At 38.4% G+C, this 12,718-nt stretch overlaps 2 protein-coding genes across 3 annotated transcripts in view; one reads left to right on the top strand and one right to left on the bottom strand.

The window, feature by feature from the left end:
- LOC110828850 (zinc metalloproteinase nas-15-like) overlaps nt 1-12,718 on the bottom strand; it is a 57,845-nt gene that overhangs the window by 19,478 nt on the left and 25,649 nt on the right. The window lies entirely within an intron of this gene.
- The window catches only part of LOC110828849 (prolactin-releasing peptide receptor), a 33,033-nt gene that overhangs the window by 2,038 nt on the left and 18,277 nt on the right, over nt 1-12,718 (top strand). Inside the window, exon 2 of the mRNA XM_022061937.2 lies at nt 6,758-7,004. Coding sequence (XP_021917629.2) covers nt 6,758-7,004 — 247 coding nt within the window. The remainder of the gene's footprint in view (nt 1-6,757; nt 7,005-12,718) is intronic.

The raw sequence follows: 12,718 nt of genomic DNA, 5'->3' as shown, positions 1-12,718 counted from the left end.
TATATATTTTAGAAACATCTGATACGAAAGACACTTTCAAGGCATCTCATATAAGATATTGGTCGTTATAGGCTGTATTTACTTGTAATTCAAATTAGTGAAAAAATGTTTTACATTATCTCTCGACAGATAAAGAGAGGTATGTAAGGTTTTTAAAAAACAAGGAGTAGAAATCTTATTTAAATAAAACCAAGAATTGAAACGATTATTAGCTTTCTGGATTCTGACGTCACGTGGGCGTGTAGAATTTTAGTCTAACCAGATTTCGTCGAAGCCCGGAACAAAGTAACTTACAATTTCGCCGCTTCAATAAACAAAAGATGTTAATTCGAAAATTACGTAACGTTATCCTCTAAATGCAAGACAGTGCCATGTTCCGAAGTGAATAGAAGCTGCAAAGTTTTCTCGTCGTCTTGTTTTAACGTTTCTTTGTCGAGACTTGGACACGTAAAACAAACGACAGTTCTGCAGAGACACGTTCAAGTTCGTGAGATGCTTTGATTTATAAATTTGTCAGTGGCTCGAGTATTTCATGTTTACGATTCATACATGTAACTGATTGTATCGTATTAGATCGGATTCCAAGAAACGGCGTGCGTTATTACTCGGCGTAATGAATTTCTTTTGTCTGAATAATCTTCAAAACGTCGTTCAAGATCAAAGCACTCTTCTGTTTGTAGGTTGCTTTGCATGTGGGTGTCAATAACTGCTGGGAAGAACACGGGGTAGCATTTATTACGACGCGGGTCTTTCGAGAAATCAATTTATTTAGATGTTACGAAATTTGGATTTTTTTTTCTCGAAAGCAACAAGAAATCACGAAACTCCCGATTCATATGATTTTATTCCTTTTGGAACGGCACTAACATTTAAAATTGTGTTCTGTAAGAAAATGTGAAAAAACTCAAGTACTTGGGGACGACACTTACAAGTCAGAATGAAATTCATGACGAAATCAAGAGCAGATTAAATTCAGAATAATGCTCGCTATCATTAATTTCAAAATCTTTTGTCCTCCCATCTCATATCAAAGAGTCTAAAGATTAAAATATGCAGAAGTGTAATTTTTCCAGTTGTGCTGTATGGGTGCGAAACTTGGTCTCTCACTTTCAGGGAGGAACATAGATTGAGGGTCTTTGAGAACAGAGTGTTAAGGACCTAAAAGGGAGTTAGACGGATTATAGAAAAAATTGCATAAAGATGAGCTTCACGGCCTCACCTGATATTGTTAGGGTGATTAAATCGAGATGGGCGAGACATGTGGCACGCATGGGGGAGGGGAGGGTGTTGGTTGGGAGGCCTCAAGGGAGGAGACCTCCGGGAAGACCTAGGAAGGCGTAGATGGGAGGATAACATTAAGATTGACTTTAGGAAGACAGGAATCGACAGAGCGAAATGGATGCAGCTGGCTCAGGATATATTCCGGTGGCAGGCTTTTGTGAAAACGGTGATGAACCTTCGGGTTCCATAAAGAAATTGGGCTATTCTTTGACAAGCCGAGTATACAATCGACTTTTCAAAAACTGTCTGTACCATAGTGTGGGTGATTCTGTAAGAAATCAAGAGCACATTAAATTGGGGGGAATACTTGCTAGAAATCAATACAGAACCTTGTCTTGTAGCCAGCATCCGAAAGATTGAAACCATTTTACGTGTTGTTTCAGGTGTAAAACTTGGCCTCTCACATTAGAAAAAAAGATTCACGGCGTCTGAGAACATGATACAGAGAAGAATATTTGGACTCGAGACTCGAATTAGTATTATTAAAAGAGGGCGATAGTGGATGATAAACATGTTCTCTTGGAACTAAATCATTTAAGAAGGAAATCTGTGTCCCTTTCCATACAGCCTATCTAATCTAACCACACGCATTATTTCTGATGCGTTTTATGTAAATTATTATCAAAACAGACTTATGATTAATCTAAGGAAAGCAAGAAAGTTACGTAATCAAATCGTACAACTGAATCCAATCACACACACTGTTCACAGTCTATTCAATTTGATACGAAATAGTAAAAAAAAAAGGAAAATTAACAAAACATTAAAGATTATTGTTACGCTTCTGGAGTGTATTTGCTTTGAGCTGTCCAGCTGGGGAAACTTTACGAATATTTGCGGCGTACAAAATCCACATATACAGTCGACGTACGAGGAGCACAATTTGTACACAAATATTTACGCAAAGCTGTCAGGCAGATCCTACCTCGGCCTTGGACGACTTTAACACCGGCAGGGGTCGCTGGTTGGAATCCCGCTTGGTACACAAGAGTTTGTCCACCTTTTAGGTTAGGTTAGCAACTAAACTTTGCGCCATGTTCGCTTCGCCATATCTGCCTTTCTGCGTGCAAAAACTCGAGAATCTCTTAAAAAGGATTTTCATTAAATTTTATGTTAAAAAGTTTTGGGTCACTGAAATATGTCGACATATTCCAAGTTTTGTTTAGATCTGACAACAATTTAAGGCGCTTTTAATGAAGACTTATAATTTTATCGATTGGTTACTCTCGTATTTTAATCACGCATTCAACCAATACCAGGCAAACTAGAATTAACGCGGATTTAATAGCAGGTTTTGTTCCCAATTAACGCGCCCGGTTTAACGCGGTTTCTGGGAAGGGTAAGACAATTCTATTGCGCATGCGTCTGTCTGCATTTTGGTGTTTATCACTCGGCTTTGTTGGTTGGTTTATTTAATCTTTGTTCCATGTCCGGAGTAATATAACAAAACAGCGCTAAGCTGGTGTTGGTGGCGAAATAAAGAAGCACGGAAATCCGTTTTTTTTAAACATTACGACAATAGAAACACGTGATATTGTCCGTGCGTTTTAGCAGCTTAAAATTCTGCGACGGTTAGAAATGAACTAACACGACAGTCACAGAGTTTCTCAATTAATCCACAACAGCGCATAAAAACTGCACGGAATATTTTTGTTTAAATCATGTGCGAGAGAGGACTGTATAAACAACACGTATCGCGAGTTGCCCGGTTTTGCTGAAAGTCTTAACTACTGTGATCCACCTAGATTCACATGTATGCTTTATGTCAATACCATGACCCACGGGAATATATCTACTTTGTGTTGAAGAGTGATGCTGTTTAATACACCATTACATTTGCAAACAGCACCGAAATTAAAGAAATGCATAAATTTTCTCTGTAAAATTAAATTACACGTGACAAAATCTTCACGCAAATTAAAGCCAGATATCTGCCAAACGCACCAACACAAAGCCGACCATCTAACTGCAGACGACTCAAAACTGCCCATCCCCTAAAAAAAATGACCATAGGCACAACAGCGTTCCTGCTACAAGAGCCGTCACCGTCAGAAATTACAAGTATTTTCGTATCGCACTAATGGAGTACTTTTACAGTTAAGCGTGATTAACACTAGATATTATACGAGGCGCGTCCTCAAAGTAAGTTTCCCTGGGGCCGTTTACAGAAACAAAACACAATTTCATGGAAATATTTATTGCAACAGATACAGCAAGTGTCCAGCTATTTTTCAACATATTCGCCACCGGAATTGAGACATTTGTCATACCGTGGGACCAACTTTTGAATACCTGTGTCGTAGAAGTCTGCCGCCTGGGATTGGAACCACTGTGTGACAACCATCTCCGCCTCTCTGTCATTCTCAAAACGCTGACGCTGACCGGACAGGAATTTCTTGAGGTGTAGGAAAAGATGGAAATCACTGGGAGCGAGGTCCGGGCTGTAGGGTGAATGATTAAACACCTCCCAGCTGAACTCCTGCAGGAGACTTGCTGTCCGTCGAGCCGTGTGCGGCCTAGCGTTATCACTGACCGCACTTCACAGTCGGCGGGAGCTGGAATAAGAACCTCCATCTTCAACAGCTGCAACGATGCTACTGTGAGAACGCGGGAGGTGCCGTTAGTGCATGCGCCATGCTACGTCATTGCTCTATCACGTACGCACAGTCGCTTCGCGCAATATAAGGTTTGCTAGCTGTGGGACGAGTGGGAAACTTACTTTGAGGACGCGCCTCGTACTACGAATATAAGATATGTTCTCTGTGATTAATGAAGTGTGTACCGTCTTAGATTTGTTCAGTATATTTTATTTTTAATTAAGCTTTCGATATCCATAATTTTCTTAACGTTTCATTCAAACTATTAAGAAACTTGTTCTAAAGTTTTTTAATCTTACTTTTGAAGTCGTCACATAGTACCCCCACTCTCAATTTTCTCCCGAGTGATGTTTTACTAAGCGGAACGGATGAAACAGCTAGCTAATATCCTGTAGAATAATTTACTTCAGTGTCTTGTTAACTAGTGCCTACGTTCATGTCTCAGAGAGAAAGTATGCGCTCTCAGTAATTAATGTATTCTCTTTCCTCTGAAAAGACATGATGCCTTATATAATTCTCGCCTGTTTCCAAAAATCGCACAATAATTATTAGCCCAGTTAAGAAACAACTCTTTAAACATTTCTGACACTATGACTGGCGTCTAAAAACCACCAAATGTGGCGTACAGGCAACTCTCTGTTTACGAAATTTCCCTATAACGAACGTCACAATTCATTCAAAATTTCTGAAAGTCTCCAAAAGACAGAGTTCCTTATAAAACGAAATGCCAAAGTCAACATAATTGTAAGATTTAAATAAATAAACTTTCAAAAAATGTATTTATTTACAATAATTATCAGAAAATTATTATATGATAATTAGTACATGGGTTAATGCTTTAAAACGGCTCCTAACGTATAGAATACGTATCGTAAAAACTCAGGAATGCAACAAAAACGTTTAACAAACAACGTCTTGGAACGGAATTCGTTTGTAAACCGAGAGTTGCCTGTAATTAACTAATTTCATTTAATGAAATTTAAAATGTATATTCTATTGAAAAGTGGTGCTTACATAGAAGAGACTTAAATATGCATTAACATAAAACCACATATCTACTTATTAAAACTTTCTGACCGTAACTTTGATGATGGTAATTTAATTATACATTCCGATATCTTTGGAATTTGTGAACGTAATACGCCTCTCGTGTTTTCAACACAAAGTCTATATAACGCCCAGGTTGTGCGGCAACTGCTCCTACACTACATTGAAGCAGGTAATCTAAACCGTATGTAACACCGTGGGCTATTACTGTTCTTAGTAATGCGATGCGATGCTCTTAGATCTTTGTGAGACGGAGCTTGTTCATCCCCGGGATGACACAGAGCGTATATGGAGCAGCTATGGTAGGATGTTGACAGGAGAAAAGGTGTCCTCTTGGTATTCTATCTACCGTAAATCCCACATGGACTGCCCTCGACATGAACCCGGTTCTTCGGGGAGAGATACTGATGGCTAACCGCCTGAGCTATGTCCCAGCCTGCAGTATTTGTCACTGCTGCCTTTCGACGACCTATGACCTTTGCAACTTCAGTATTCAGAATTCATCTTTGTTAACAGAACACTTTAACTGCTTTGTGTGTGCTAATTGGCAGTGTGTTGCCTTTTCCAACTGCCATGTGTTCAGTTCATTTCCCCCCCCCCCCCCTCTCTATGCACAAATTAACACAGAGAGTGAAATTGAGGTTATCAGCTCGACTCTTAGTCGATATCAGATATCCTGAGGAATTCGATATGTGTAAACACACAGCTGTGCAGTGTATAAAATTTTACATGACTACATATAACTGCTCAGGATGGAAGAAATTCAAAATGTGACTTATGTTATACTTACGGTTAACATGTCACAAGGTTGCTATGGACACATATGTTTGCTTAAAATGAATAAACAGGCATATCGTAATAAAAGTAACTCGTAAATTTAAAGTCGATGTACTTTTAAACTTACGTTTTGTAGAATATCTTTCCACTAACCTTGTCGGATATTATTTCTCTCAAAATATGTTGCTTCAATTGGCAGTCTCAGTTAACCAACCATGCTGATAAAAATCTGAATCTTCGGAAAGTCAGAAACGGATAGAATTTCACTTAAGTATTGTGTTGTTTACAATTAGTGCCATTTTACAAACTCATTCTTGTAAACAAACATTACATTTCTTCAACCGAATTCATAAGTCATGGACACTCTTTGTTAATATTCGGCATAGGAGGTTAACCAAGAGACCGCTATTTTGATTAAGGGATTTTGTAGTTCCCGAGTCTGGACTAATGCCGGGAGAGAAATTTCCTTTCACATAATTTTCTCTTTGTCATTCCAGACAATCTTTAGACTCCAAAGCAGGAACATTCATAGGCAAAAAGCAGTCGTTGAATACAACTGTAAATAAAGTTATGTATTTCCTTCCCGAGCCATAGCGGGCCTGCACACAACATATCACACATCCCTGAGCGTTGCGAAAAGACCGTTCTGGACAATTTCATGGCTTTTTGTGAGACTAACATGTTACTTAATTCTACGAGTAATTAAGTTTAGGTTCAATAAAATCGGGTAATTTAATAAATGAATCAGTGACTACTAGCTTCTCAATGAGAAATTTACCCCATAAATTTATTTCCAGTTTCAAAAGAAGTTATTAAATACAATTTTGTCCTATTTTAACATCAACCACACACGTGCACAGAGCACTACTAAATTACTCACAGTTATGCAGCTAAAGGCAATCTGCCAGCTAAGACCATAAGCCGATACCTTTCTAAAACGAGGCACAGTTATAATAGTCATAACTCCTCAACGTTCGTTGCCATAGGCAAGTTGATAAAGACGAGGATTAACGCGTTTGAATACAGCCGTGATCTCTGTATGGGACGTATTTCAGGCAGTGAAATGGCAAAGGAATTATCGGATGTGTTGAGGCTTCGCAACTCAAACGACTGGGCGAATCTGAGCGCTCTCATCAGGCGACATCTCAACGAGAATGACATCTCTGGTCTGATTGACTACCCCAGTCTGGACATGGTAGATCCACCGGTGAAGACCGCCCTCGTCTGGATATATTCTCTAACAGCGGCGTTCAGCGTCGCCGGAAATGTCACCGCCATAGCCGTGCTCTCGTTCGGAAAGAGGTGAGTTGCTTCTGACACAGTCACGTGGATCGAGATTTATAAAAGTGAGCCCGAGGAATTTGGTCACGAGACGAATCGACTGTCGGTTAGCATTCCCGAGACAGACTATAACAATTAAGGTTGTCCGTCCTTTACCTCAGGCCCTCCAGGCTACTTTAGGGATATTACCTTAAATTAAACTACAGTCTCTTATAATAATACTTTCCAATTTGTCATTCACTGATTATCCTATCGTTCGATGCTCTTACGTACTGTGGCTATAATTTTGCTCGAAGCCCCACCGGAATACGTGGAAAATTGAACATAATTGCCACATTATTCGCGCTGAACCACCTACGAAAATGGGACTCTTAATGGAACTGGTTAAACAGGCTGTTTGTGAATGTGTGACCGCTAAGTATGAAGGTAAATAAATTAACAGACGTGTGAATCATACATCTGATGAATTTAGAGAAAACGAATATTGTTAAATCGTTAGTCCCAGAACCAAATTTAAATTGAACTGTCATTGCTATCGGAAAATTAAAATGTTGCTCATTTGCAGATTAGCACCATTTCAATTATTCAACAGCTATTTAAATATCGATATAATACCAACAAACTTTAAACCAGAAACACACCGAAAACTTTTCTACGTAATACATGTAATTAATGCATTCAGACTAGATTAAAATCTCTTACTGATTAAAAACGTAATAATTCTGATCCTGTCAAAAATCCTACAGTGATTTTTTTTGTAGTGCAGGAATATATTTGTACCAACGTAGATAATATCGAAATACTTATTACATTTTTATAATCGCTCATCGTTAAATGCGACCCTACTTATTAAAGAACTGAGTAAACTTTTATCTCAATAACGGTGCAGATACAAGTAATACGATTAAAACTTAATGAGGAGTAAAAGGAAAGTTGTTAAGTAAAAGCTGAGTTTCAGCATCGATCACATCTCCGAATACTATTACCCCAATTCAATGGAAGGCGATAGACAGGATATTAGTCTCGGCGTAATTTCTGTTCTTCAAAATATTATTAAAGTCTAAAGTTACACCGGGAATTTCTATCGCTTCCGTAATGTAAAAGAGATTTCCGTCCTTATCAGGATTATATCCGGCCTCTAGAAGACTTCTATTTTACTTTGTCTATCTTTCTTAGCAGCTTCAAAATTGCTGCCGTGTATAAATACTGGCATATTGACTTTAATATGGGCGTTGTGTTCCTCATGCAAATGGCATGCTAATATTCTTCTCATAGCTCTGCTCTCTCAAAATGCAATTAGGACACACATACACTAAATCATGCTTCTTTCTGATGTAATACTCTCTCTCTCTGTAGTTATTTTCCAATAAGCCAATAAATTATTTTAAAAATATGAGGAGATGTGCCAATATCTCCTAGCATACATGGACAAATGGTTTTTAGAGGTAACTGTTGAATTAAATATTTAAAATTGTATTTTAGATTGTACCCTCACCCCACAAGGAAAGGAAAGATTTATACCTGCGTGTGTGTGAATGTTATGAATTCCTCCGTCAAATCACTTCTGAGCCAATAAACCGTTTTTAATTAAATTACACATATACTGAGATAAATTCTTTCGGCGTTGCTCAGCTAAATTTCAGCCATTAACATTATATGGCCATGTTGGCCGCAGGAACTACGGAGTTATGGAAAACCTGTCGTCTTTCAATGCCATATCATTATACTGAACATGATCGTAGATTTGAAAAAAAAAATATTGGAATATTTTTCATATAAATTCTGTCCAAAGTAGGAGACGTCTCGATATATCCATCTGCTTTTTGGTTTGGTAATAATACCGCAATGAAGTCTTCTTAGGCGATGAAACTAGTGAAAATGGAGTTATGATCCAACGTTTCAAAGACTATCTGTGCTACCATCTTCAGGGCTGATCGCCAAAGAAGACTTCACTATATTGAGTTGTCGGAAAAATACGTACTCTAGACAAACGGAATATTTACAGACCTGAATAAAATATTTTTTGTGAGTTTGTAAAATCTAATACCAGACTACACAGCGCAACAACCCAGAAGACAGAAATCTTCAGACTCGCCGTCGTGAAAAGCTCAAATCCTAAAAGTTCAGTGTAGTTTGAACAATTTCCCGGGTGTAAGATAAAACTTAAAATTCTAAATACGGAAGTGGCACTCAGCTTTTCAAACCAGACGCTAGAATAAAGACAATTCTGAGGCACAGATACTGCAGTTAACAGAGTTATACGGTATAATGCAATGTATCTGGATACGGCAGTTCAGATATAAAAACAATTTCCTTCATTGTTCTTTATTACAATCTCCCCTGAGTTCAAGATGCTCATTCCATTTCGTGGGTAGAGAGAAAATTCACCTAAAGCAGAATACAAAGTTTAAATGAGAATATATTTTTAAGACTGTCGAAATTGATCAGTCCTTATAGACACACCATTAAATCCCATTAAAGAAAGATTAGATGGGACAGCCAACTAGGTTTAACGCAAACTGCAAAGTTATACCTCGTTAAAGTCGCACATTAAACTCTAGACACTTAAACCTAAAAAAAAGTTTGTCTTTACTGGCTACTGGATTCTTTACTGCGTGTTACTTCTATGTAAATATGATCTCCCAGCGTCGATAATAAAATTTGTGCTCGTGTTTACTGTAGATTATCACAAATACAGATTGTAGTCACAAGCAGAATGTAATTTCGTGCTTCCTTGCAGTAAATATTAAGGTTGACTGCTTAATAATCTCATTGAGACACGTCCCTCCACAAAAAGTTTGAATTGTGCTTGTAGAATTAATTACGATACTGAATTCGACTTTACAATAAACTTCCTCTCCCTTGTAGAGAGGATTTGAAGTAGGAGAACCGTCACTTTGTGTTGAGTTTCCAGGTTAGGTTGATAATCAAGTTATTACAACTTTCAGGTATTTGGCCCACAGCTTGTATACGTTTTGGTCCTCTGAGATATCTCTCTTAGCCTGTCCGTCGTCTTGACGTGTTTGTCACTCCGATGATTTACCAACATCCCCTGCGACTTTGAGTCAATTTAAATGGGACAAATCTCGGTAGCAGAATCCTTTCTGAGAAGTTAACAGCCGGTCAGCTTTTCGAGAAATTCCCCCACCCATTATGCAACCCAAATGTTCATTACCGCGTTCACTAAAACCCTCTAAATTCGAATTATTATTCTTCAGGCAAGTAATTATCACCCCCCCCGCCCCAATGTAGAGAACCACCCCTTGTTAGCTGTTTGCATAACTTCATAAAGTTGGTAATAAGCCTACATCACAATGACCCTGGATAGTAGACGACATTTACGAGATTGAGAATTTCACGGTGGTAAAAGATGGCGCCTCGGACTTATGGGTTTTGATTACGCGAAGCGTCGAACATGTTCTCCAAGACGAACGTATCAGCTTCATCTTCAGGATCGAAAGAGTTGGAGGCAATAATTTTCGAAAAATTTTATTAAGCACCTACAAGACACGGATAATATATAATTCACACACACACACAAATCAAAATTCCATACATTGGTCCAGTACCCTGAGTGTGGGAGGCACCCGGTTCAAATCTTAGTCGGGGCACAGGCTACCCTCATGTTTATTTTTGGATTTTCCTTCTTCCTTGTAGACGTACTTACCGGACCCTTAGTATTTATCATATTATATTCACATCCGATTAGAAATTGTTGACCTCAGCAGTTATTTTAGGATCTCTTAACGATAAAATGATTGCCTAAAGTTAATATCATCTTCAAATACATTTAATATCTAATTTTACTTTATACACTTCGTTATATTTGATCAACGTATTAACTTTCAGAAGGACCACATTTGTTAATATTCTATCAACGACTTTCTCTCATTTTTTATTTATTAATCATTATTAACAATAACAAAACATGTTATTTTTAATAATTATTAATAAATATCTTTTTCGGTGTCTAGTAACCAGTATACGGAAAAATACCGTGTTATAAAGAATGAAAATAAACCCTTTGAAATGCGGCAACGGATCGCCAGAATTTATAAGCAGAACCACCTCTGATCAAGCCACATGAAACGTCCATGTGAGAAACATTTCTCACTTAAATCAATTCCCACTTCTAAAGACTTAACGTGAGCGTTGTTGAGTTACCTAGCGATATGTATAATACCATATTCACCGGGATTCCAACGTACGACAGATTTTCAGTGCTGTAACCTCTACAGCTGGAATATAATTGTCGTAGGAAACAATTTCGTCTTGGCGTCGTATTTCTGTCGAGTTTATAGTTTCAATGTAACAAAAACCACCCCATCGACACTCGAGCCCAGAACATTTTCTCCGGGTTTTGGCCTTTACAAGGCATAAGGACGCCAAGTTTGGGGCAAATTCGTGTTATCTGTTCTGGAGCTACAAGGAAACACACAAAAACATATGGACCTGCATACACCTATAATTTAAAATTTGTATACGTCTAGAAGATAAGGATGTAATCAAATATAAAATAAAGTGAAATTGAGGTTGATGTAGTCACACACTTCCCGCATGGCGGCGTCTCTGATTATAAAACCTAATACCAAAACGACTTAACATAAAACCAGTAAAGCCTTCGTGTAGGATTTACTACCAATAAAGTTAAAGGCTAAACTTGTGAGAGACGCTCAGCGTCGGCGTCACATTCCTGCACCCCAGCGCAACTGTTTCTTTGAATGTTCCATTAACATTTTCACGAAGGAAAATAAAGCTTCAAAAATCATAAACAAAATAGAAATTACATGTACTCCAGATTGAAGCAAAAACTTACGTTCGTATTAATTTAGGACGCACGTGTTAAATCTTAGCGGAATAAACATTGCATGTTCCGGAATTATGATAATCAAAGAAGCAGGATTTCTGCTAACACGAAGCGAATAATTACGTGATGTTTCAGAAAAGGGGAAATTGATAAAAATAACCGTGCTTATTAATACGATCAAAGTGAAAATGAGAGTCGCCAAAAACGCACAATACTCTCAATTCTAAGACAGAACAAAATACTAAGTTAAGTAACTTAAAGTTTTATTTATTTTTTATTTTATTTATTTAGTGTTCTGTCTGACGACAGGCGACAGGTCCATATGGACAGGATCCTTCCATCCTTTTCTCTTCTCGGACTGGGACCTGTTCATATACGTTCTTGGCAGATGATCCAGAAGTGGTTTGCCATTGCCTTCTTCTGTGTGTGAATGGAGTAATTGTTGGGATGTCACGGAGGAAAACTCCGTGTTGCCTAGACCACGGCCTTGCCCAACACAAGTTATAAATTCGGGCACCGCCGGGAATCGAACCCGAGACCCCAGGATTACAAGGCCAGCTTTCTAACCGCTAGACCATCTCATCTTATTATTATTTAGTGTTCTGTCTGACGACAGGTCCATATGAACAGGATCCTTCCATCCTTTTCTCGGACTGGGACCTGTTCATATACGTTCTTGGCAGATGATCCAGAAGTGGTTTGCCATTGCCTTCTTCTGTGTGTGAATGGAATAATTGTTGGGATGCCACGGAGGAAAACTCCGTGTTGCCTAGACCACGGCCTTGCCCAACTCAAGTTATAAATTAGGGCACCGCCGGGAATCGAACCCGAGACCCCAGGATTACAAGGCCAGCGTACCAACCGCTAGACCACCGTGGCTATAACTTAAAGTACAGACATGTAAAGTTTCTTCTTCTTATTCTTCTGA

The sequence above is a fragment of the Zootermopsis nevadensis genome, unplaced genomic scaffold, assembly GCF_977971745.1.
Source record: "Zootermopsis nevadensis isolate Lab colony 2312 unplaced genomic scaffold, Znev_1.0 Znev_ptg000002l, whole genome shotgun sequence".
Classification (NCBI taxonomy): Eukaryota; Metazoa; Arthropoda; class Insecta; order Blattodea; family Termopsidae; genus Zootermopsis; species Zootermopsis nevadensis.
The sequence above is the reverse complement of the archived record's forward strand: the minus strand, read 5'-3'. Positions and strand labels throughout refer to the sequence as shown.